Genomic DNA, 27,311 nt, shown 5'->3' on the forward strand with positions numbered 1-27,311 from the left:
GTCCAGGGCCAACAGACAATTATGTTACCTTTCTCTGCCACAATTTAAAACAGAACGGGCTGGGGGATGCCTTTAAGTTAGACCACATCTAATCGACAGTATACAACAGGAGCAAATACTTTATGGTACCTTTTTAAAAGCCGTGAGTTTCATTCCTAACCAGCCAGAGGTAGTCAGCCAGGTGGCCAGCCCTCAAAGCTCCCCCTGAAAACCATGGACCCCACCATGGGAGGGTTGTTCCCAGCTCAACCATATGCAGGAGGAAATCAAAACTGGGGACCAGAAGGCAATCCCAAGCCTCTTGGCCCTCCTCAGGGACCAACTCTAAAGGAGCTGGGCTCTTTTATTCATGACTGTTCAAGCTACACAAATGCCAGGAGGCTTAGATAAAAGCAGCTGGGAGGGACCAATGCAATTCAATATAGAGAAGCTCAAAGTAATATCTTTACCACAGTGTTTGGGGCTGAAAGGTGAGCCGGCTGGATCCCTGAACTAATTACCTAGATAAATGTCCGCTAAAAACTAACCCCTCCAACCCAGACCCACAGCCGACAGGGCTGCAGGAGACCTAACTCTTGCAAAGTGCTAACACGCCCTCTGAAAAGCTGGGCCGGAGCAGCAGCTGCTTGTTCACACATGGGAAACATGTTTAAATACACCTCTCTCTTCTAGTCTATTTCAGCCCCGAGGTCTCCTCCTCCAGACTCTGAGCAGCATCCAGGGCAGGGCTATGTCTTATTCAACTTTAAATCCGCCCAAGTGCCCAGCAAAATGGGGCATAGAGTCGGTGTGTGCTGACCAGTCTCTCCACAGTCTTCCAAGCGCTCCTGCTGTCATCAGCACTGCACGTCCAAGCCACAGGGCCATTCCAAGACAGCTTCTTAATGTCTTTTTTTTTTTTTTTTTTTAACGATGTCAAGTGGTACTGTGAACGTAAAAGTAAACTACACTTCTGTTAGAAACAATACAATTTCTGTTAGAAACAATAACCTTTCTATGACTGGACGTTTGAGACTGTCAAGCTTTGAGGCTTCTGTGTCTACGTGTTCAAAGTTACTACTGTAATTTCCGCTTGAGCAGCTTAAATGAAGCTTATAGTCTGAATAGGTTTTGAAAAGCTCTGAAAGTTCCTCCAAATGTGGTGGACAGGGCTAGTAATTAGCAGCACTGCTTATCTGAAATGGACCCCATTCAACAGCAGACTTCAACAAGTTACAAAACAAGATGCCTCATCATACCTTTGATGCTGTAAAATTGACTCAAAACAAGGCAGCAGAGAGTGTGGGCTGGAAAGGCACAGGAAAACCACACTCAGACCCAGGGATCCCTGGCCCATGCAGCTGCCGGACGCCCGGCCGGCTTTCTACCTAAAGGCTACCCCACCAAAAAGAGACCGCCTCCTTTTACTCTTGTTCCCGTGAACCCAGCTCTCTGTGTATAACTGCCCCTGACTTCTTCCAGCCCTGATGTTGCTTTCATTGTTGTTCTTGATATGAGCAAATAGTTCCAGCCTAATGAGATTCACTGGCAGCAACAGCAACCATTCTGGTTTTTAAACTACTGCCTGGGGGACCCTTACCTTCATGATTCCCTCACTTGTTCCCAGAAACCCAAAAGTGACTTGGTGGGTACTGCATTTTTTGAGGTATTTTTCCCTCACGCTGTGATTTCTCCTTGCACCCCCTGCTGTGTGTTGCTTCTGGCTCCAGGGTAGAACACAGTCATTTTGATGGCCATTAAGAGCCACTTTATACATATTTTGAGAATTCAGAGATTAAACCTGGGTACTGACTAAATTGTCATTTTGATCCTCCAAAATTTCGAATGCTATGTTGTCTGGGTCCTCATCTAACAAATCGAGGCAACATTTATGAGGATACCATTTGCAAAAGAATGAAACAGAGGTTGCTTTGCATTACGCTATTTAAAAATGGTTATGAGGCCGGGGCGGTGGCTCATGCCTGTAATCTCAGCAATTTGGGAGGCCAAGGCGGGCAGATTGCCTGAGGACAGGAGTTCGAGACCAGCCTGGCCAACATGGTGAAACCCCATCTGTACTAAAAAAAAAAAAATTAGCCGGGTGTGGTAGCACACACCTGTAATCCCAGCTACTTAGGAGGCTGCGGCATAAGAATCGCTTGAACCCAGTAGGTGGAGGTTGCAATGAGCAGAGATTGTGCCACTGCACTCCAGCCTGGGTGACAAAGTGAGACTCTACCTCAAAAAAATAATAAAATGAAAAATCAAAAAAAAAAAAATAGTCATGCATTCTAAACACAAAATAATTAGAAACAAACCTGAGAAGAGGCTAAAGCAACTGTCGAGACATTTTGTTCCTCCTCCTCCTCCTCCTGCTCCTTTAATCTGGAGGACTAGGATGTCCCAAGACAGAGGTAATTTGCCTGGGGCCAAGCGGCTCTGTCCACTACCTGCTGATTCCTATTACAGTCAAAGTGCCTCCTCTCTCAGAAGAGTGATTTTTAAACTCAAGTTTATATACATGGAACACTTGTACCCAAAAACTTATTTGAAATTCAGCCTGGCTCTTTAAACTACTGCACTTAACATTCTAATGTGACATAATACCTGACGCATGGTTTCTCTGACCCACCTCCTAACCAACAGAATGCTTTGCTTTAATCAGGTTAGATGGCTTCCATACCAAAAATAGAAATGTGTAATTTTTAAATGAACATTTTAAATTCTACTTTAAAATGAACTAGGAATAGTCCCAAATTCCTGCCGTGCCACTCAAAACCCAAAATTAACACTAAAAAAGGCCTCAGCAGAGAGTGACAAAGCAGCCCAGGTACACACAGGCTTCATGGGATGCCAATCACCGCGGGTAATCATCCTACAGACCTATTTGCCACTGTAGACACCTCTTCCTAAGTCTATATTTTGAAAGATTTTAATCTACCAAACAGGATTCATCAAGTAGAATTCATTTTTCAAATATTTATTTGCCAAATAAATATTTAATTGAGAATCAGCTTTTTGATCAACATGAGAACCAGTGTTACCATACTGACTGATACACTCTAATTCCAGCCAAGAAACCCAATGCTTTATTTCACCTTGCAGCTGGTAAAATTTAAATATCTGCCAGGATTTTTAAAGACTGTAAATGTTGGGCAGACTTCTATTACAAGTGTCCCAAGGACTGAGGTTTCTAGACTGCATGTAAGTTTTCCTTTATTTAAAAAAATTTTTTAAGAAATAAACAAAATCTCCTTATTTATGTCTTCTACAGAAACTCAAAATAGGAGTTATACAGCCCACGGAGGACATTACAAACCTGGGCAAATCAGTTGAAAACATACTGTTCAAAACAAACTAAAATTCTAAAACCAAATAATTTTCTGCACCTACGTGTGGCACACACTTACGGGTACAGGGTCAAGTAAAACATAAAGGGAGAAGCATATCTGAGAAGTCTAAAAGAAAAGATCCTCCTAGAATGCTCAGTATCAGATACATAAAGAGGGTTCAAAAATGGGCAGAACTGGCATAACTTTTATATAGAAAGTACATGACATGATTAGATGAGGTGCAAGAACAGAGAAACCATATACTCCACAAGAAGGGACTCTCTCTCTCTCTCTCTCTCTCTCTCTCTCTCACACGAAAATCTGGAATTCTGTGAGAATGCCAAATCTCAGAGGGCATCTTCACTGGCAACAAGCAAATTACTACTTATTAATATATGCTTCCTAAGGGTTACATCTAACTTGCACTAATAGGATGACAGAATAGAACGGCTATGACAGCAAAAGAGCTGGTCAGAAGAAATGAGGAATGGCAGATCTTCCGATATTACAGCTTGTGTGCATTCTGAGACAAATTCTGAGCACAATTTCCTAACTGTGGGAACCATGTTTTATTAAACACACACCAGGATCTTTCCCTGCGGTAGCTCCATGGCCTCAGGGTAACTAGATAATTGGCAAAGTGTTCGAATTTCCTGGATGCAAGAGGCCAACATATGCTCTTAAAATAAAGCAAAAATAAACATTCCAACACAATTATGAAACCATACCTTCATATAAGAACTTACAATGTAAGCAGATGGGTTGACTGAACCTCAGAGAGCACCCAGTGGCGTCAAAAGAACATGTTAAGACTGGAACTCTGTATTCCTTTATCCTGACCATTCAGCACAAGTGATGTGTCTATTTCATGCTCCAAACACCCATTCAAGACAAAGGTAGCAAAGACCCAGCCACTTCAAAAAGGATAAAAACCAGTCTTTATAGTCTTGTTCCAATAATCTGACTTTTCTTCAGCAATTTAACACTAACGGTTGTTCACATCTACTAACATGTTCTGAAAAGTAACCCCAGAAACTATGGGGGGGGGGGGAAGCAACTTTAATAAAACGCTGCCCTGTCAATGCTACCAAACACTAGTTACAGAGGCCTTCATGCATCCTAAGACCTCCAAGCAACTTCTCTGCCAACAAGTTCAAACCCTGAAACCACCAGCAGCAAAACTGAAAGGAAAACCCATTCATGCACACAGCAAAAGCAAGACAGGTTTCCCTAATGCAAAAATAAAGCACATTATTCAAATGGATTTCTTTAGCTGCCATGCTGATTCCCCTTGGGAACTTTCTCCTCCCCGCAGGAAAAGTGTTTGTGTCAGAGGTACAGATTGGAAACTCGTGACACCTCATTTATCCTCAGTTACACTAAGGCAGTAGGAACCTAATTTACTAGCACACTCCACACTGACAATTAACTTCTCGGTGAACATTAAAACAATTAGGTAACGACGCACCCCATCACATCTGTGTGCCTTCTCCATCTACACCTGGTATCAATTAAGCCATCACCCTGCGCCGTACTTTTTGCTACGGTCCAATTGGTCATTCACGTACTCTGCCCAAAACTTCAACTACTGCATTTTTAACCCATAAAACTAATGAGATCCCCACTTGTTAACAACATGACAAAGTTGAAAATCTGTCCACTGGCAATCACATCACATCTCACAACCCTGCCTGTGCAGCCCGTCTGAAGGGCACACATTGATGTTTCACACAGTTTAAATGCAAACTATGGGGAAGAACAAGTGCATTCCTGCACCTTGATTTTGCAACTCATCAAGTCAGGAGGACTCACAGAAAGGTAGCCATGCAGGTGACATACAGGGCCAGTTAATGTTGAGGATGGACAGGGTGCTAAAACCACGATGCCTTCGTCACCACCCTCTCATTTGTAGCTGGCCCTTCTACCCTCCTCCAGGCAAAGCAAAACAAACAAACTCTGTAGCAGACAATAAATACAATTATTTAAAATTAATTTTTAAATAACCTCATGACACTGCCATTCCCCATCTCAGGACCTAATCACAGCAAAACCAAAACCTCTATGTCAAAGCATTTTTGAAAGCATGGTTTCTAAGAGCTGCTTACCTGTTTCTGTGCCTCTTTGCTCTCTAGCCCCTGTTGAGATAATTGCTAATGCAAGAAATGGCCCTGAAACTACAAAGCCATTAGGTCAGGACTTGACTAAGTCATCTTGTATCTGACAGCACTTACATTTATACCTCCTTATCTCAAAGATAAGGACACAGAATTTGTTGTCCACCTATGTTCCAGTGAGGAAATGATAAAAATGATTATAGGGACAAAAACAATCGCAGGTTTTCTAATTACAGAGCACAAACTCAAAAAAGAGGTTTTGGAGGCAAAAATTGTTCTCTCGCTTTTTGTTTTTTTTTTTTTTTTTTTAAAGATGCTCTATTTTCACTGTAATCACAGTGAGATAAAACCTGAACATTAATCCAGTCCACCAACGCCCCGATATCTACCTGACTTATTGCATCCAGTCAACAGACGCCTCTACCTGGTACAGGCTCCTGACAATCTAGAAACCACCAGGGCTTTCAAGGGTTCACCCTACTCACAGCAGTGTTGCCAACATTCTCAGAGAGGATCTATCTTTTTTAAGCAGAGTTTTAAACTTGGCCAGAAGGGAAACCTGCCCAGGAGACTGCTTAAGAAAACTTAAGCGTTTTCCATTGTGCCCAAAAATTGAAATTTTACGTGACTCATCTCAGTTTTAGCCTTTATTTCCAGGCAATCTCTTAAAATGTCAGGTCAAGATGAATTCATAAGTATTTAGGCAAAAACAGCACCTCCAAGGCTGTGTCTACTTTTGAGAAATTTGATTATCAGGAAACTGATCAAGTTAATAAGCAGCTGAGATCAGTTTCATGGTGCTGACGTGCTGAGAACCAACAGTAACTGCCACATTGGCACGCGGATCCTTATTTCCATAACTGCCTGTGTAATATGTACTTTAAAAAGGGAGAGAAAACCAAGGCTGGGTGCAGAGGCTCACGCCTGTCATCTCAGCACTTCGGGAGGCCAAGGTGGGAGGATTACTTGAAGCCAAGAGTTTGAGACCAGCCTAGGCAACATACTGAGACTCTGAGTGTACAAAAATTAAAAGAAAAATTGTTTTAATTAAAAAAATAAATAGGAGAGAAACCCAGAAGTAACTGCATTGAAAGTCATGAATGATGCATTTACTGTTGTCTTGCTACTCTGCCAACGGCAGTGGGAGGAGGGCATTCCCTAAGCACCTTCCATGCTGTCTGCTATCCTCCCACCTGAGGCCTCCTAACCCCCTCCCTATGAGGCAACCACTACGATCACCTCTTATAGATGGGACTAGGAAGGCACAAAAGAACGAAAAAGCCTTGCCTGTGTAGCCAGAATTCCACTCAGGTCTGCCTTTGTACAAAACTCACGTTCATTCTACCACCTGGTGCCACCACGGTTCCCATGGGCCTCTGGGAGTGAAGGTGATTTTTTTTCCCCAGAAAAAGACCAACAGTATTCTTTTCCAAAGTCCCACATCTTAACTCCTCCTTGCCTTCCATAATGTTGTCATTTTGAGAAAAAGTGACGTATGGGTGGTCCTAACTAGGATTTGGTCCTGCCTCTGACAATTAACTAGTCAAGAACAGCTAGAGAAGAGTAACAAGAAAGAAAAGAAAGAAACCACCTTATGTAAAACAAGGTGATGTTTGTCGTAATTATCTCTAGGTAAGCTCTAAATACAAACTCCTGGTGATTTTAGAAGTCAATTACAGAGTGACAACATGGTCCTTCAGATTACTAACTCTCAATCTCTGTTAACTAAGTAACTATGTGACTGGATGCATCCAGCCTCCTTGATAAAGGAGGTTTTTTTATGCTGCTGTGCCATATGACCTGAAAGACAGATGAGTGGTGCTTAGACTGTTCTGAGTCAGGAACCCCTTTTTGAGAATTTGACGAGTTATAATCTCTCCCCAGAATTCTGCAAATGAACACAGACCCACCACAATCTGCACATACTTATACAGTCCATCCATGAACGCCACTGCGTAGGTCTACAAACTGTCTGCTCTGGAGTCTCCCCCAGAGTCTCCTCCCTTTTCCAAACAGTGATCACACTGGCTAAGTATTTCAGTGCCTTACATTCAACAAATGTTTAACTGTGACATAAAAGGGATCGCTGCAAAATGAGAGCAAGTATACGCAGTACCTCAAACAGTACTTGGCCACATAGTCAGGGCTCAACAAATATTTGTTAAATGACTCAAAGTATTTAAAAGCATGACCTATTATACATTTTTTTAAACCATACAACTTGTTGTCAATTCTCTCTTTCAAGCAGATAAAAATAGCATTCCCTTCAGCCAAAATTTAATGTAATTTATCTTTAAATTAATTAAAATATCTAAAGTTATGTTTTTATTACTATTGAATGCTACTAAGAAACAATGGCCTTTTTTAGGTCATTTCATATTTCTCTGCTCAAGAACTGCACTTATGTAAGAAAAAACAGATATCAAAATTTTAAAACAGCCAAAAAAAACCTTTAAACCAACGCAAAAACTCTATAAAGTTGCTAGCTTTATCATTCATCCCTTTCAGAAGTAAGAAACTTTAAGGTAGTTTCCATAAAAACTTTCACTCTTAGAACAGCCATGTGTCACTGAACAACAGGGATACTTTGTGAGAAAGGGATGTCAGGCAATTTCATCATTGTGCAAATATCAAATAGTGTGCTTACACAAACCTGGGTGGTACAGCCTACTACACACCTAAGCTACTGCTCCTAGACTACAAACCTGTACATGTTACTGTCCTGAATATTACAGGCAGCTACAACACAATGTAAGTATTTGTGTATCTAAACACACCTAAACATTGAAAAGGTACGGTGTTATGCTCTTACGGGACCACCATCATATATGCAATCCACTGTTGACGCAAGTGTTGTTATGCAGTGCACTGATTGCACTTCTGTTTTCTAGGCTTCACATTAAAACAGATTGCTTATTTAAGGCTCATTTGTTTTCCCACCATAAAATCTTTAACTAGCAAATTAATTTCTGCCACTAAAAATAAACTACCTACCAACCAGTTTTAGGCTCACAGATAAAAATTCATACACACCCACATTCCCTGTGGATCCCGTCAGTCTCTGATTTCTGCACTTGGTATAAATAATATGTTCAATATAGAAAGAATAAACAAGAAGAAAAAAAAAAAACCAACAGTAAGGAGTTAGTCTTACTTATGGCCAAGGTTCTTAGACTTTGGTCCAAGGATCCCTTAAGGGTCCCAGAGACCCTCGAAAATCTATGAGGGCAGATTTTCTTCCTAAACTTCAACTAAATACCACAAAAGAGCAAATGCAGAAGAATCCAGCTGTCCTCTTTAAAACTAAATAAATAACAGGACATTCAAGACAGTTGTAGACATACCTAACAATGCCACTCTTCCCACTATAATTTTTTTTTTGTTTCGGAAAAGTTATTTTTCACTAATAATGTTATTTGTATTAATACAATTTAAATTAAGTAGCTCTTCATCTGTTTAGGTGATTTAATTTTTTTTATTATTTCTTACCCAGTAAATATTGAAAATCAAAATATTAACCCAGTAAATATCAAAATATAACCCAGATAAAAAGTTATTCAGGGTCCTCAATAATTTTATTTCAAGGGTATCAAGATCATGAGGCCATAAGGCTTTGAAAATCACTGGCCTGTAGCAACTGCCCTTAACCTTTCACTGGATTAAAAAACAGCAGCAAACGGCAATTGGCTGACTTGATCTGCCAAGTAAAATTAGACTTTCTGATTCAAACCACTTTATTAAATAGATAAGTACTATAACATTTTAGGCACTAATAGTATGCATCATCTCATTATCCACTGCTTTTCATACTCATTTTTATACAAAGTTTGAAGAGCTATTTAATTTTACATAACTGTAGCAAAATCCCACTTATGTGGACAGTGAACAATTTAATGCCTCTCTATGGACTGAATTAAATGTTGAGGTTACAATTAGTGTAGTTTTCCCATTTTAATCATCATTGCCCAACAGTTTTCTGTAGTCATTAGGCAGGAAACACAGCATATATACTTGTTCTGAAAATATTCATTGAAATGATTAGAACTTGTCAAAAATTTGATATAAAAAAGGACACATGCCCAAAACACGTAAATCCACACTTGAACTAGAAAGTTGGTTGACTGCTAACCCTAACTTACAGACTTAAAAATAACCCACAATTGCCTGAAACTCAAGAACTGCTTCATACTTCTTGAAGGGGACAACCAAAAACCCTCCCTCCAGCCACTCCAATGAACCCATGAATTAAGCACTCGCATATATTTTTTCAGTCAAAAATACCAACAAGAGGTTATCAGACACATTCGGAAATTCAGAAAGACACAGAGGTATAACATACATCTCTACTAGCTTAAGCATACAAACCTCTGCCTATTCACAGCCCTGGCATTTCAGAGAGGCACATACCACGTGGCATCACTTCCACAATTCCGATACCAGTGAGTTACAGAACTTTTGCTGAACCTTTCTCCAGTCTTGCGTCTTTTGGTAACTGTGTCACTCCCTCCTCCTCAGTTCTCTGGGCAAGGGCTTTGCTGCGTGCCTACATACCCCGAATTACAGATACGTGTCCCATAGTGCCTTACGTATATGGTATGCACTCAATGAACACAGCCATTTAAGGTGAAACAGGAGGACCGAGGAAAACATGTTAAACTGAAGTCCCAAAGCCAGAATAAGTTCACTAGATTTAAAACATATAACAGCCTAAAGGGCATGGGCTCTCCGCAAATTTCTTCTGTGATTTCATCCAGGGTTAGGTTTTTAAATCTGATACTCTACTGAACAGACATAAAAGATGACTATCTCGCTGGGCATGGTGATTCAAGCCTGCAATCCCAGCACTTTGGGAGGCTGAGGCGGGCGGATCACCTGAGGTCGGGAGTTCCAGATCAGCCTTACCAACATGGGGAAACTCCGTCTCTACTAAAAAGACAAAATTAGCTGGGTGTGGTGGCACATGCCTGTAATCCCAGCTGAGGCGGAAAAATCGCTTGAACCCAGGAGGCGGAGGTTGCAGTGAGCTGAGATAGTGCTACTGCACTCCAGCCTGGGTGACAGAGCGATATTCCATCTCAAAAAAAAAAAAAAGGCTATCTTAGGAACCCTGGAATGGCAAAACAATAAGGCTTCCTCCATAAACCAGAGCCAGTTTACTTATCTGTACTTTGTGTGTAGAATATTTTATTTCCTACCTATAACTTTTTGTCCCCCCATCCCCTCCCAACATTTTCCGGAGAAACTTGTAGGACAAGAACTTTAAAACTAGCTACCCTTTCCTTCAACCATTCCCCACTCCTCCAAACACATCCAGATACATGAAATATACCAAGATCTGTCTCAAAGACAATTTTTAAAGTAGCTACTATTCTACACAGAACAGGGTTTAAAAAAAGAAAAGAAAAAAAAAAACCCTGAACTTTTATCCTTCCCCCAAAACTTAGACCAAAAAAGTTATCAGAATTATTTAAATGTTCAGTATCCCATTTTTTTTTTTTTTTTTTTTTTTTTTACCATATTAAACACAGTCAAAATACTGCTGTGTTCACAAAGAAGGAAAGGAGGCAAAACCTGCAGGATATCCCAGCTGAAAAGGGGCCGAATTCTCTCTATTTGCTACACAACATTTGAGGCGCACTTTAAGTACGGGTCTCCCCAGAGCTAACTGGCAGATGCATGTACGGATCACACATGCGCATGAAAAATGAGTGTGACTTAGACTGGTGAAAACACAAACTCTCTATGCACACAGCCCTGTCCGCTGAATTTCCTTCTTTTTAAGAGCTTACTGGTACGCTCAGTTCTTATGTCTAAAATAGATGTAAGATCAAGTTCACATTCCAAGGGCAATTATGCAAAGAAAACAAGATATGGAAACCTAGCAACTAAAATGCATTCGCAGAGGATAATGACTGGTTTAGGTAGAAATAGTATATTACTAACCAACTTCACAAAGGGATTGTGATCTCTTGCCTCTAAAACTGATTTAAGATATAAAAATGAATATTCTTTTAAACTACAGCCAACCCCAGACTTAGAATGCAACCATTAACACTTTTACAGTGAGGCGGAGGCATACATAGATCAAAGTATATTTCCAAGTAAGTAATCACAGCAAACAATGTTGCCTCCAAATTATGCCCCTCTCGTCTGATGCAAGGTTTATAAAAAGACAAGAGCAGAGCAAACAGTCATGTAAGAAAAAGAAATTTTAAAGGAAGAAAAAGTAGAAGAAAAAAGCCAGGTCACTGAGACAGGGAGAGTGTGCGTGTCTGTCTGTGCCCGTGTAGAGAAGTGTTGTCAGAAGGGGACAGTATGTGCATATGTGTGTGTGTGCAGCAGGCGTTTGAGTACTTACTGTGCCCGGCTCTCTGTCTGCTCCCGAGGTTACCAAGAAACGCACAGACATGCCCGTTCAGACACAGAGGCAAGAACAGAAATAAAAAAAAGGGGGGAATAATTAGAACACAAGCCCCAAACAGTTTTAAAAATGGCTTTTATTTATATAAGTCATTGCACATTCCTAATACAGTGATTTCCTGAAAATTACAGTATTTTGTAAACATAAGATTTACAGTTTAACCATACACAAAGCCTATTTTTTTATTTCTTGACAGAATAAATTACTTTTCTTCAAAAAATTAGTCAAGTGCAATTTTGCCCAATATTTAATGCATACTAGAATTAAAGCCTATGAAACTAAGTAGTAACAGATGCAATTATCAAACCTTTCATTTGAACACATTCACTTTCAAATTTAACTTCTTATTTCGCCCCATTTAACAACATTACTTTCTTTGAAAATTACCCAATTAAGCAGTTAACAGTTTTCCATAATATGGTACAGGCCACTGGCATTAACTAGGCAGTTGCCAAGATGTCAAGATGCCTGCAATCTAACGAGATCGAGACATCTACAGATGCCCACAGCAAACCCTGCAAACTTCCAGGGTGACCTGTGTTTCAGTGGAAAGCTTTGCGACAGTTCCTCTTATCTCATTGTTTGCTCTCTGTATAGGTTGGGGCTCTCTTTAGCGATGCACACAACTTTGCAGCACTGTAAGAGTATGAGGACAAAGTCCTAATCTGGCTTGCCCGGCCTCTCACCTCTGTGGTGCTCTGCATCGTGGTGCTTCTTGTCATCTTTTATTGCCAAGTGAGACTGCCCACTCAGAGCACTAGACAGCGCAAGAAGGCCGGCACTGCCCCCGAGGGGCGGGATTCCAGGAGGCTGAAGTCCCGAAGGGTGAGGCGTAAGGGGAACTGGGGGTCCGTGGCCATGAGAAAGATGCTGAGCTTGCAACTGCTGCTGCTGTTGGTGGTGGTGAGAGAGAAAAAGGAGGAGGAGGAGGTAGTGGTGACAGTGATGGCGATGGAGGCGGCATCCAGGGAAAAACAGACATGACAGGAGGGGAAGGAGGAAACAGAACAGGAGGTTCAACAAACACACAAAGGGAGCCAAGAAAGAGAGGGAGGAAAGGGGAAAAAATGCGATTAGTGCTTTCAGTTCATCAAAAGCTTTCACCTGCTCAATGACCTCTCCCACCTTCCCAAAATATAATCCTTACAACTACACTGTCACTTTCTGGTATCACTCACCCCAAGACAGGAGCTGTTTATTATTCAGCAAGGCTGGCTACATCAGTAAGTAAACAGGAGCTAGTTTTTTGTCTCTATGCGCCTCCAGGGAGGAGATCCAGCACGTCACTGAATCTAAGATGCCACAGATTTTCAGACTCATGCTGTTTTTGGAGAGTTTAAGATGGGGGTGGGGATGCATCCTACAATATAGTAGCCATACTCTCAACCTGTCACCAGGTAACTCCATTCCACCCTACGTCCTTGCATTGACTTACCACAGTAGTATGATGAGACAAACCAAAACACTATCACTAACGAACAGAATTTGGAAAGATGGGTGTCTCATGCACCACCCAGGCACTTGTGCCCCCTTATTCCATCAAGCCCTCTCAGTCCTGTGAGGAAGTATTGCAATTCCCATTTCCCAGAAGGAACAAAGTCTCAAAGGCATTCAGTAAATTGCTGAAACTCTCTCCCTAGGTGGGAGGGGACTGCAGTCAGTAGAGAAGCAACTCTTACAGCTGCTGTTTACCATAAGGCCACAGACAGGAGAAATCTCAGGGAGCCAGGCTTGTGGCCACTGGAAGAAACATTAGAGACGAAACTTTGTATATGCTTTCCTTCCTACCAAGCTCCACGCCTCAAACCCACTCTTTGTACTTGACTCATGAAAATACTCAGACCTAGAATGGGTAGGACCATGGATGAGGAAAGCACTTATGTGTGGGACTCCAGCCAGTGAGCCAAGCCCCTGTTCCCAAATGCCTTTTCCATGATTGCACTTTGCCCCCATTGTTTAACCCATTCCAGAAGTTCTAAGTCAGTTCTCATTACACAGTAGCATTGCTCTTACACATTATATTTAAAAGCACATTGTATGAAATGAAAAAGTATCCAAGAAATGGCCCCTGCACCATGAATCTGACCACATTTCAGCTGTCCAACATAAAACTTATTTTTGATGAGGCAGTAAAAACGATTAAGGCTCAATTTCTAAGGTGTAATGTTAGAAAATTCTCCAGATTCTGATTTGTGCTCACTTCCCTGGGACTCAATTACTCATTTTATTTATTATCCCCTTGCGTGCACTGAATATATTAAATCTTCATGCCAGATCTTCAGTCATTTCTACCCAGCCCACTGACTTTTAACGGAATCCCAAACACACTTCCCAACCTCAAAAGTTAGAGAAAACACCATCGTAAAGCCAGAAATCAGTGTCTGTGGAAATTTTACAATGAATTTTCCAGCACTCCAATCTTTCTAAAAATGTTTAGGGTCAGGCACGGTGGCTCACTATATTCCTATAATCCCAACACTTTGGAGGCCAAGGCAGGAAGATTACTGTAGCCCAAGAGTTTGAGACTGGACTGGGTGACATGGGGAGATTCCATCTCTATTTTAAAATAAATAAATAAAAACATCTAAGAGCCAGCCAACCATCTTTATAAACTTTCATTCTGTTCAAAGAGAGCACAGTTCTAATTAGAAGCAAAATGGGAAAGGGGGTGAGGTCAGAACAGGCAGCATTCATAGCATTCTTGGAAAGTATAAACTACTCATTCACCATTTGAGATCATAATAACAATTTCTTTATGCATAAAATCACCTTCCTGTCATTCCAAAGACACTAATTCTTGCTCTGTCACCTTTTAAGAGCTTGGCAATAGTGAGACATAAAACTGAAGAAGCTTGCAGTGGCATCACAGTCCACCAGGCATGCTCATTAGCACTTAATTAGGAACTAGACACCTGCCATAAGAAATGTGCTTGGAGAAGGATGAGGAACAGGTCTGCCCTACCAGCAATTACTATCATTACTTGGAGAGTAAGAGCTATGTCCGGCTTCTGGGGGAGAAATGCAATGATGCATACACAAGCAAGTGCAGCGGGTAATTAAGCACGGCACTAATTAAAAGAAGATGAGAGAGACTAAGCTGAGGGGAAGGAATCTAACCACAGGGTGGAGGACGCCACCCTCTCACCCTTCTCCCTGCTCCCCCTACTCCCCTAAAAATCTAGAATGCAGTCACCAGAAGATGACTTCAGAGCTGGGATTCTTACGTCAGACCAAACATACGCCGGTAATATTTAGATACTAAGAAAGTAAAGATTTCCGGCTAGGCACAGTGGCTCACCCCTGTAATCTCAATACTTTGGGAGCCCAAGGCGGGTGGATCACAAGGTCAGGAGCTCAAGACCAGCCTGGCCAAGATGCTGAAACCCTGTCTTTACTAAAAACACAAAAATTAGCCAGGCGTGGTGGCGGATGCCTGTAATTCCAGCTACTAGGGAGGCTGAGGCAGGAGAATCGCTTGAACCCAAGTGGCAGAGGTTGCAGTCAGCTGAGATCACACCACTGCACTCCAGCCTGGATGACAGAATGAGACTCCATCCCAAAAAAAAAAAAAAAAAAAAAAAAAAAAGATTTCCCCTCCCAAAATCCAAGCTAGCTTTCAGAAAGATGAACTGGGGAAGGTGGATCATGCCTGTAATCCCAGCGCTTTAGGAAGCTGAGACAGGTGGATCACTTGAGGTCAGGAGTTTTGAGACCAGCCTGACCAACATGGTGAAACCCTGTCTCTACTAAAAATATACAAATTAGCTGGGCGTGGTGGTGCATGCCTATAATCCCAGCTACCCGAAAGGCTGAGGTGGGAGAATCACTTGAACCTGGAAGGCGGAGGCTGTAGTGAGCTGAGATCATGCCACTGCACTCTAGCCTGGGTGACAAGAGTGAGACTCATTCTCCAAAAAAAAAAAAGATGAACTGGGAGCAGATTCTGATATCTTACTGTGAAGAGGTGTTGGCTTACATAATGGGGCTTTGCCACAGCTGTGAAGTAAACCTTTGTGGTTAAACCCAACAGTTTGACTAATATATAGCAACAGCAACATTCAACAGCCTAACTGGCCATGGGTAACTTCCACCTCTACCCTAATCTGACCTTCTAGGTCCCCTGAACGAACAGCTCACTGTCTATTATTAGAGGTAACTGGGTTCTTCTATCCATTGCTTGGCTACAATGAAAGCTGCTTTTTTTTTTTTTTTTTTTTTTAAGCAAAATCCTATCAAATTGAAAGGAGTACTAAGTAACAATCAAATGGATCACAACTGCTGAAGATGTCGTGATTCTAGGAAATGTGGACATTCCACTTCATATTCAACTTCTTGTTTCTGCAGGGCAGTGCTCCTAGATAATATTTAAGTGTCCATCGTCTGGCACAAGCTTAGAACGCATCTGAGGCAGTGAGGGTAGGTATCATGGTTCCCATTTCACAGATGATAACTGGCTCAAAGCCAACAGGCTTGCTACGGGGCTCAGAGCCAGAATGAGGGCTACAACCCTTTTGTTTCCTAGGACAACATTTCTCGTGTAACCCCAGCAGCTCAGTCATGTTCTCAAGAATAAGAAAGGGGGCAAAGTCGTTCTCTACTGAAGACTTCGCATTTCCCCCGCTGCTCAATTACCAGATGCTCTTGAGAACGTGCCATACTACGTACCCAGAGACAAATCCACCCTCACCAACAGGCCTAATGGCAGTGACGGGGGGAGTTTATGCTTAGACTGCATGAGTACCATCTCCTGTCCCCTCTTCTCAATACCTGTCATATATTTTCAAAAGGATGCTATCCCTTGCCCCCAGCTCTCTTCCAAAGAAGTATGTCAAGAACAATCAAGCCTAACAGTGGTGGCTCTGGCTTTTCTCAGAAGTAGATTCTTAACATTATAAATGCAAAGTATCATTTCTAAGATAAAATATTTATTTAAATGAGTAGAGGGGCCAAATCTACAAGAGTAAGGCAGCTATCTCCAAAAGGACAGCGCTCCTCGGTCCCATCTGTCTTTGGACGCCCATTTGCTCTCAACAAGGCTTACCTGAGACAGTGGTACTTACCGCCTTCAACAAAAGGAAAAAGCATGGATGCTACTTGAACATATTTTAGGAAAAAGTGATACTGATATTACTGTACAGCCAAAACCCAATAGCTCTGCCAATCAGGAGAATTTATGCACACTTTTTTTTTTTTTTTTTTTTGGACAGAGTCTTCACTGTCGCCCAGGCTGGAGTACAGTGGCGAAATCTCAGCTCCCTACAATCTCCTCCTTCTGGGCTCAAGCAATTCTCCTGCCTCAGCCACACAAGTACCTGGGATTCCAGGTACGCACCACCACGCCCAGCTAATTTTTGTATTTTTAGTAGAGATGAGGTTTCACCACATTGGCCAGGCTGATCTGGAACTCCTGACCTCAAGTGATCTGCCCACTTCGGCCCCCTAAAGTGCTGAGATTACAAGCGTGCGCCACCACACCCAGCCGATACATGCATGTTTTTTTAGGCAAAGTCTCACTCTGTCACTCAGGCTGGAGTGCAGCAGCACAATTATGGCTCACTGCAGCTCAAATGCCTGGGCTCAAGCAATCCTCCCACCTCAGCTTCCTAAGTACATACTTAGCTGGGACTACAAGTGTGCACCACTACACTTGGCTAATTTTTTTATAGAGATGGGGTCTCACCATGTTGCCCAGGCTGGTCTGGAACTCCTGTTTTCAAGCAATCCTCCCTCCTCAGCCTCCCAAAGTGCTGGGATTACAGGTGTGGGCCACTGTGCCCTGGCCACAGCTTGGCTAATTTTTTTATAGAGATGGGGTCTCACCATGTTGCCCAGGCTGGTCTAGAACTCCTGGCTTCAAGCAATCCTCCTGCCTTGGCCTTCCAAAGTGCTGGATTACAAGCGTAAGCTACCATAGCTGGCCTGCATCTGTCCTCTCTAACCAAAACCTGCCCCTATCATTTGGAAAACTGCAAGATGTTTTTTTCAACAAGACAGGAAGGATGAGGAAATTTATTCTTCTAAGCATTAGTTTATAGTAATTAGGAAATTTGTTTAAAAGTCAAAATGCTTGTAGATTTATACAACGTAGAACACACATGCAAAAGTTTGTAAAGTGATTAGAAAAAGGTTTTGTTTTGTTTTTTGTTTTTTTTTTTGAGACAGTCTCACTCTGTCGCCCAGGCTGGAGTATAGTGGTGTAATCTTGGCTCATTGCAACCTCCGCCTCCTGGGTTCAAGCTATTCTTGTGCCTCAGCCTCCGCAGTAGCTGGGATTACAGGTAAGCACCACCAAACCCAGCTAATTTTTGTATTTTTAGTAGAGATGGGGTTTTGCCATGTTGGCCAGGCTGGTCTCGAACTCCTGGCTTCGAGTGATCCACCCACCTCGGCCTCCCAAAGTGCTGGGATTACAGGCATGAACAACCAAGCCCAGCCGAGAAAAAGCATTTTTGATAATCAATGACAGTTTCTAGCAATATAGCTGGTTTTTCAGGCTATGATTCTAGACCACTGGTTCTCAAGCAGAACCAATTTTGACACCCCTCCCCTCCCTGCTTCAGGGACAGGTGGCCGTGTGTGGAGGTCACTGCGGGGAAGGGAAAAGGATGCTACTGGTGCATCTAGTGGGTGAAGACCAAGGATGCTGTGAACGTCCTACAATGCACAGGACAGCCCCCACCACAGAGAATTATCCTGCCCAAAATGTCAACAGTGCTAAGGTTCACTAACTTGAATTTAGACCTAAGCGGAGATTCTGTGCCATTAATGAGAATTCATGTTCTTGTATGCTAAGTGACTTGCCAAATTCTTGTTTAAAAAATAAAAATACTATTCAACATTCAATCACATTCACTGTCCCTTCATCGCCATCTGAGTACCCTGTCATAACACAAAAAAATGAACATCTGCTTTCTTAAGCTGATTCCACTAACGATTTCAAAAATTAAAGACAAAAAAAAAAAAAGGCCGGGCGCGGTGGCTCAAGCCTGTAATCCCAGCACTTTGGAAGGCTGAGGCGGGCGGATCACGAGGTCAGGAGATCGAGACCATCCTGGCTAACATGGTGAAACCCCGTCTCTACTAAAAATACAAAAAACTAGCCAGGCGAGGTGGTGGGCGCCTGTAGTCCCAGCTACTCGGGAGGCTGAGGCAGGAGAATGGCATAAACCTAGGAGGCGGAGCTTGCAGTGAGCCGAGATTGCGCCACTGCACTCCAGCCTGGGTGACAGAGCAAGACTCCGTCTCAAAAAAAAAAAAAAAAAAAAAAGTCCTTGTATTTTACAAAGCAATTTGAGAAAGGACTACACTGGGAAATTTTACATACTGGTGATCTGCGGCCCTAAAGGGAATGACAAATGTTCAGATTTGGGGATAAAGAGATCAATGCACTTGCTCTAACTAAAATCATTTGAATAGGCTGAGAGTGAGACAAATAAAACAAATGCCAAACCCTGAGTTAATGATACTGAAAACCCACAAGGAATAAAGCCATCTCATCCATGTCAAACAACAGCCACGCATTGAGAATTTTAATTCACATTTTACTTAGTGCAGCTTGGGTCAATTATATTACTATAATGAAACTGACTTTGCTGTTTACATTCAGAGTATTATTGTAATGGTATAGTTTCTACACACAGTCACAGCACATGGCTTATCACCATGTTGTTGTAGCCTCTAACAACTGGGAAGGACACCCAGTATGAAAACACAGGCCAATGCCCACCTTCTCCTCACCGGATCCTAAGCTCCTTACCACCAACCATGGAATCAACTTTAATTTCTGAAACTTCACCTGCTTATAACCCCAAGAAAAACTGTGTCATAAACATCACAGACTTAACCCAACCTAAACTAAAACCATGCCCCTAAATGGCACCTCTGATGCTAAGAGTGACAGTAAGTGGCATTTATAGCACTCGGTATTTAAACACTTTTTTTAAAGGGGAAAAAAACGTGAAAAGGAGTGTTTGTTGACAGTTCTCTCCAAATCACTCTTCCTTGATTTCTGCTATTTTCCTGTTCTTTAAAACACTCAAATCCTATCTTGGGAGACAGCAAAAATAAAGAAAGAAAGAAGAAGAAAACTGGTATGCTACATAAACAAGTGGGCAAGAGCCGTCTGGCAGCAGAAAACATCAAGGACACTACTGCAGGAGTTATCGCAATACCTCCCATTATGTGAATGGCCTCTCACGTAAAGAGGGGCAAGGGTGATAAACTGGGAGAAACTGCTTACAGGGCCAAGAATTCTCCAGCCACTCGAAGACAATAATAAAAACTAAAGTAACAATCCATTAAAGGCCCCATCTCAATGCAGGAGCACACAGAAAAGGATGCATGGGCAACCTAAGGAATGGGAGAAAATATTTGCAAACCATCCCTCAAATAAGAGGTTAACATCCAAAAAACTCAATAGTACGAAAATAAAAAAATAAGTATCCTAATTTAAAAATGGGCAAAGGACCTCCTAAACAGACATTTTTCAAAGAAGACATACAAATGGCCAACAGATAAACGAAAAAATGCTCAACATAATTAATCATGAAGGAAATGCAAATCAGAGCCACAATGAAATATCACCTCAGGCTGGGCGTAGTGGCTCACGCCTGTAAACCCAGCACTTTGGGAGGCCGAGGTGGGCAGATCACCTAAGGTGGGGAGTTCCAGACCAGCCCAACTAACATGGAGAAACCCAGTGTCTGTGAAAAATACAAAATTAGCTGGGCGTGGTGGCACATGCCTGCAATCCCAGCTACTCAGGAGGCTGAGGCAGGAGAATCGCTTGAACCTGGGAGGCGGAGGTTGCAGTGAGCAGAGATCACGCCATTGCACTCCAGCCTGGGCAACAAGAGCAAAGCTTCATCTCCAAAAAAAAAAAAAAAAAAAGAAAGAAATATCACCTCAAACCCATTGAGATGGCAGGTAACAGAAGACAAGATATGTGTTAGTGACGGTGTGGAGAAAAGGTAACCCTTGTACACTGTTCTTAGAATGTAAACTGGTACAGTCCTGATAGAAAACAACAGTATAGAAGTTTCTTAAAAAGTTAAAAATAGAACTACTTTCTCAAAAAGGTTAAGTATCCCTTTTCTGAAGTGCTTGGGACCAGCAATGTTTGGATTCTGGCTTTTTTTCAGATTTTTAAATATTTGCAATATTCTTACTGGCTGAGAATTAGAATTAGGGCTGCTCAATCTGTACATGATCCAGCAATCCCACTTCTGGGTATATATCTAAAGAAAATGAAATCAGGATCTATGTGCGGTGGCTTACACCTGCAATCCCAGCACTTTGGGAGGCCAAGGCGGGTGGATCATCTGAGGTCAGGAGTTCGAGACCAGCCTGGCCAACATGGTGAAACCACGTCTCTACTGAAAAAAAAAAAAAAAAAAAAAATTAGCCAGATGTGGTGGGCGCCTATAATCCCAGCTACTCAGGAGGCTGAGGCAGGAAAATTGCTTGAACCCAGGAGATGGAGGTTGCAGTGAGCCGACACAGTGCCACTGCACTCCAGCCTGGGTGACAGAGTGATTCTCCATCTAGAAAGAAAGAAAGAGAGAGAGAGAGAGAATGAAATCAGTATATCAGAGACAGAGAGAGAGAGAGAGATAGAGAGAATGAAATCAGACAGAGAGAGAGAGAGAAAGAGAATGAAATCAGTATACCATACATCTGCACACCATGACCACTGCAGCGCTATTCACGAGAGCCAAGATAATCAAACAACCCAAATGTCTGTTGATGGATGAACAGATAAAGAAAATGTGGTACATACAAACACAATGGAATACCATTCAGCCTTGAAAAAGAAGAAAATCCTACCACTTGTGACAACATGGGTAAATCTGCAGGACAGTAGGCTAAGCAAAATAGGCAGATTCAGAAAGACAAATAATGCATAATCTCCCTACTATGTGGAATCTAAGAGTACAACTCACAGAAGCAGAGAGTAGAATGGTGGCTGCCTGGAGGGGTAGGGGAAAATGAGGAGAGGTTGGTCAAAGGGTGCAAGGTTTCAGTTACCCAAGATAAAGAAGATCTGGATTTCCAAGGTACAGCACGGAGACTATAGTTAATAATACTGTATTGTATACTTGAAATTTGCTAAAATGGTACTTGGTGGGGTGTTTGTTGTTGTTGTTGTTGTTGTTGTTTTGAGACGGAGTTTCGCTCTTGTTGCCCAGGCTGGAGTGCAGTGGCGCTATCTCGGCTCACCGCAACCTCTGCCTCCTGGGTTCAAGCGATTCTCCTGCCTCAGCCTCCCGAGTAGCTGGGATTACAGGCATGTGCCACCAGGCCAGGTTAATTTTGTCTTTTTAGTAGAGACGGGGTTTCCCCATGTTGGTCAGGCTGGTCTAGAACTCCCAACCTCAGGTGATCCGCCCACCTCAGCCTCCCAAAGTGCTGGGATTATAGGCGTGAGCCACCATGCCTGGCCTGTCTTTATTCTTTCTCCATTTCAGCTAATCCACACAGGCCAACTCTTCCTGCACGACCACTGCCTTGCTCATCCCATTTCCCCGGAAGGCCATTAAGGCTATGACAAGCCATGTGATGGTAAATCCACTACAAAAACTACGCGGGTTTTGGTTGAAAAGATGCTCAACATCATTAGCCATCAGGAAAATGCAAATAAAAAACAGGAGATGCTGCTTCACACCCACTAGGATGCATAGAATAAAAAAGATGGACAGTAAATGGCAGAGATCATATAGAGAAATTGGAATTCTCATACGCTATTGTGAGAATGCAACATGATGCAGCCGCTTTGGAAAATAGTTTGGCTGTTGCTCAAAAAGTGAATAAAGTTACCACAGACCCAGTAATTCTACTCCCAGAGACAAATCCAAGAGAAAACATGCCCACACAAAAACATGTACACAAATGCTCACAGCAGCCTTATTCATAATAGACAATCAGTGGAAATCACCTAAATGTCCATCAACTTATGAATGAATAAGCAACTGTGGTATATTGATGAAATGTTAATTGTCAATAAAAAGGACTAAAATACTGGTGCATACTACAACATGGATAAACCTTGAAAACATGAAGAAGCCAGGCATACAACGCTACGTATTATATGATTCCATTCATATGAAATGTCCAGAACAGGCAAATTCATAGAGATGGATAAGCACATTGGTAGTTGCCAGAGGTTAGGGGAGGAGGCATGAAGAATAAATGGTAATGAATATGGAGTTTCTTTATAGGGTGACAAAAACGTCCTAGAAAAATTTTATAGTCGTGATGTTGTACAGCAATGTGAATATGCTAAAACCCACTTAAGTATATGCTTTTAAAACGGTGAATTTGGCCAGGTACAGTGACTCACGCCTGTAATCCCAGCACTTTGGGAGGCCGAGGCAGATGGATCACCTGAGATCAGGAGTTCAAGACCAGCCTGACCAACATGGAGAAACCCTGTCTATACTAAAAATACAAAATTAGCTGGGCATGGTGGTGCATGCCTGTAATCCCAGCTACTTGTGAGGGGAGGCTGAGGCAGAAGAATTGCTTGAACCCAGGAGGCAGAGGCTGTGGTGAGCCGAGATCCCAACATTGCACTCCAGCCTGGGAAACAAGAGAGAAACTCCGTCTCAAAAAAAAAAACAAAAAAACAAAAAAAAAACATAATAATTTAATTGTAATTTTAAAATAACTAAAAGAGTGTCATTAGATTGTAACACAAAAGATAAATGCTTGCCGGGCACAGGGGCTCACACCTATAATCCCAGCACTTTGAAAGGCCGAGGTGGGCAGATCACCTAAGGTCAGGAGTTCCAGACCAGCCTGGCCAACATGGAGAAACGCCGTCTCTACCAAAAATACAAAATTAGCCAGGCATGGTGGCACATGCCTGTAATCCCAGCTACTCGGGAGGCTGAGGCAGGAGAATCACTTGAACCCAGGAGGCAGAGGTTGCAGTGAGCCGAGATCGTGCCATTGCACTCCAGCCTGGGCAACAAGAGCAAAACTCCGTCTCAAAAAAAAAAAAAAAAAAAAAAAAGATAAATGCTTCAGGGGATAGATACCCTATTCTTTATGATGTGCTTATTAAACACTGTATGCCTGCATCAAAACATCTCCTGTACCTCATAAATATATACAGATAGTATGTACCCACAAAAATTAAAAATTTAAAAATACACAGCTGTAATTCCTATAATGGGGTACTCTATTTTCTATTCTGAAGCTTTTCTCCTCCTTCTGGAAAAAAGAAGAATATATAATGCTTTATTCCAGGGAATCAAGTAAAAATCACAGGAAACTATGTGGGTGGGTTGACAGGCGCAGCAATCACTGCACATGTTTACCTATGTAACAAACCTGCACATCCTGTGCATGTATCCCGAAACTTAAAATTAAATTAAAATTTTTTTAAAAAAAGGAAAGAAATACGTGGGGAAATTAAAAAGTAAATGCTTCAACACTTTTCTAATAACTACAAAGCGTGATGACGATAATCCGGACACTGAGGAAAAGTTCTGCATTTGTCAGGCACCTAGTTGTGCTCTCAGTAAAAACAGACAAACAAACTTAACCAAAGGAGAGATGGGCTGCGAAGACTTCTTTGCAATATTGTTCTTTCCCTGTGGAAATTTAATAAAAGCGCTAGATTGTTGTAATTTAAGTAGAGAGTACGTCACTAAATACAAGTTAGTAGAGCTAGAAGATCCATGTTTGTTGTAGCTATTTAGTCTTCTCTCGGTAGCAGGCTATGCATTATTCTCCTAGGGAGAATTTGTTTTATAAAGAAACTTACGGCTGGGTTATTGATGGCTTTCCAGGGATTAACCGCATACTCATAAGAATAAGAGGCTAACCTCATCCTCTTAAACTTCACACACTACAATCCCATAGATAGCTGACAGCTACAGCCAAAGGAGAAAAATAATCCAACATTTTACTAATCCTTAAACCAATCATCTCATGCAACAGTGGAGAGCCCTTTAGGTCTACAACTCAATCTCTTAGGGATGGACAAGCTCCTTCTACAAATGTTTTAGGAGTTTGAATTCACAGCCATCCCCTACACGAAAACATCTAGCCAGACATCACAAAATACCCTAGACTTATTTTTAATTTTATACTAAGTTGTTTTAAAATATACAGAATCAGGTATTTGCCTATGGAGGAGGAACATAGAAATCTGATCAATAAACAGATTCCCATATAAGCCCCATATGCCTTGACCAAGGTTATGTTCATGAAAAATAAGTCAGACTACATCCAAATAAGTGAGAAAGAAAAATCAGGTTGCCTAAACCCAAATTTCTTTTTTTCTTCTCTCTCTTGTACATAGGTTATATGTAAACAAACCCAAATTTCTTGATCTCCTAAAGTTCACAGGCATTACCACAGGAAACTGCTCAAATTGTCTTGCACCCAACTGTCCGCTTTGAGGCCACAAATAGAAACCTGTCATTTTGTGGAAGGGAAGGACAATCCCCACTGGTCATCCGGCCATCTCTTCTAACTCTCTTCCCTCCCAACTTTATCAGAATGATTCCTATAACCTCTCTGTGTCAACAATGGCACTGTCTGCCTTCTTCCTCATGTTAGGTAAGGAAGTCAATGATGTCTTCACATTTTTGCTCTCAATTCTGTCTCCATCTGTTCCCCAAACTTAACTTTTTTCTTGTGGTTTTGAACTTCTAAGTTTGTACATCAAAAGCTAAATGGCCGTCCTTTTTCACTATTGTGTCCCTGTCATTCATGCACAACAACTTAATGGCAGGAGCAGAGCATCTGGCTGGGTCCAATCTCAAACACCCACATCCCTGTAACCACTAAACAAGACAAAGGGGTGAACTGCTGCTTGGCACAACCACCCCCGACCAGGGCTTGACCAACTGGACCTACGGATCTGCTACAAGCACTTAGGAAAACCAGGCAGACAAAACTGCAGTTCAAGGGGTCAGGATCACATGTTCATTGAAGACTGCCAGCCAGGGTCTTATCCCCACAAAAGCAGGGAAGGTAGAGACGGTATTACCATCCACGGATGGGGGACATTGTAGAGGTTAACTGACTACATGAGGTCATAAAGCTAATAGATGGCAGCTAAGCATCCTCCCCAAGTCCATCTGATCCCAAGGCCCATGCTTTGTCCAAGGCAACACAGTGTAAATATTCTTATGTGGATTACCAAAAACACCATGAAATGGAACAACAGGTGGTTAGAAATAAAACATACAACTGTGCCATTGTTTACTATTAATATTTTTTAAAATGTAATTGACTGATTCTTTTTTAACTTTTCAGTTAAAAAAACCACCATCTTTATGGCCAGGTACGGTGGCCCATACCTGTAATCCCAACACTTTAGGAGGCTGAGGCAGGTGGATCACCTGAGTTTGGGAGTTCAAGACCAGCCTGGCCAACATGGTGAAACCCTGTCTCTACTAAAAATACAAAAATCAGCTGGGCTTGGCGGCGCATGCCTGTAATCCCAGCTACTCGGGAGGCTGAGGCAGAAGAATTGCTTGAACATGGGAGGCAGAGGTTGCAGTGAGCAGAGATCATGCCACTGCACTCCAGCCTGAGTTACAGAGTAAAACTCTGTCTCCAAAAAAAACCCCAACCATCTTTAGCTCTTCTTTCACATGCCAAAAGAAAGAAAGAAAGAAAAAAAAAGCAACTATCTTTCTTTAGGAGAAGGGGAAAAACTGATAAGAATAATGGAATCCACTGGGGTTCTGGAAACCACCCCTTTACTGTGGAATGTGGGTTACCGGGTATACATAGGTGTCAAAAATCAAGCTGTGCATTTCACTATATTACAATTAGACATCAACTGAAAAAAACAAATCTATGTGTGTACAGATATGTATCTCTCTATATTATCCCTCGATTATCTGTGATGTTAAGAGAACACTAATTATTTGAAATCCCAATCCCAACTGAAATCAATTATTCAGTACCTATCAGAGCAGGTAGAAGAGAGCTTTTAGTTGCAAACTCCCCAAATAATAAAGTGGAGAAGTGGTCTTGAAGAGTCTTTCTATCAATTCTCCCTGCATTCAGGCAGCCATTAGCCATTCCACAAATAAGATGTTACAACGTTTAATAACCAATTTTGTTTTGACCATTCTTAGTAGAAATTTTAAAAAACAAACAAAAATGTTGCTTATGGTTTAACAACGATCCTGATCTAAAAACTCAAGGTCTCAAATGAGTAAGTTCCCTTCTCACAATGCGACTTGTTTGCTAAGGCCTAAGTGAGCTATGTGTCAAACCAAATAAACCTTGTACAAATTTTGTACACCTTTGCACTATAAATTAGCCTTTTCATTGTGACAAGACTACAACACATTTAATAGCAAAAGAATTGGTAAGAAGCAAAATTCAAAAAGTAGGACCGTAGTTATTATTCTGCCAGTCACCAGATTTGCTGTCAAAGCTGTTTAAAAAAAAGGTCTACAGAAATATTTCAATAGTCTCTCCAGTATCAAATAT

The 27,311-nt window shown here is 41.8% G+C and overlaps 1 protein-coding gene across 15 annotated transcripts in view; it reads right to left on the minus strand.

Moving 5' to 3' along the window:
* The window catches only part of TLE1 (TLE family member 1, transcriptional corepressor), a 107,711-nt gene that overhangs the window by 39,412 nt on the left and 40,988 nt on the right, over nt 1-27,311 (minus strand). For 8 of the 15 annotated variants that reach the window (XM_045373066.3, XM_005582000.5, XM_005581999.5 and 5 more), the window contains 2 exons: nt 12,533-12,737; nt 11,784-11,800 (listed from right to left, as the gene is read on the minus strand). The exons of 4 other annotated variants lie outside the window; for them this stretch is intronic. In XM_045373066.3, the coding sequence (XP_045229001.1) occupies nt 11,784-11,800; nt 12,533-12,737 (222 nt within the window). The remainder of the gene's footprint in view (nt 1-11,783; nt 11,801-12,532; nt 12,738-27,311) is intronic. 3 more of the 15 variants (XM_045373068.3, XM_045373063.3, XM_045373062.3) reach the window with 1 other exon arrangement.

Source organism: Macaca fascicularis, chromosome 15 (genome assembly GCF_037993035.2).
Source record: "Macaca fascicularis isolate 582-1 chromosome 15, T2T-MFA8v1.1".
Lineage (NCBI taxonomy): Eukaryota > Metazoa > Chordata > Mammalia > Primates > Cercopithecidae > Macaca > Macaca fascicularis.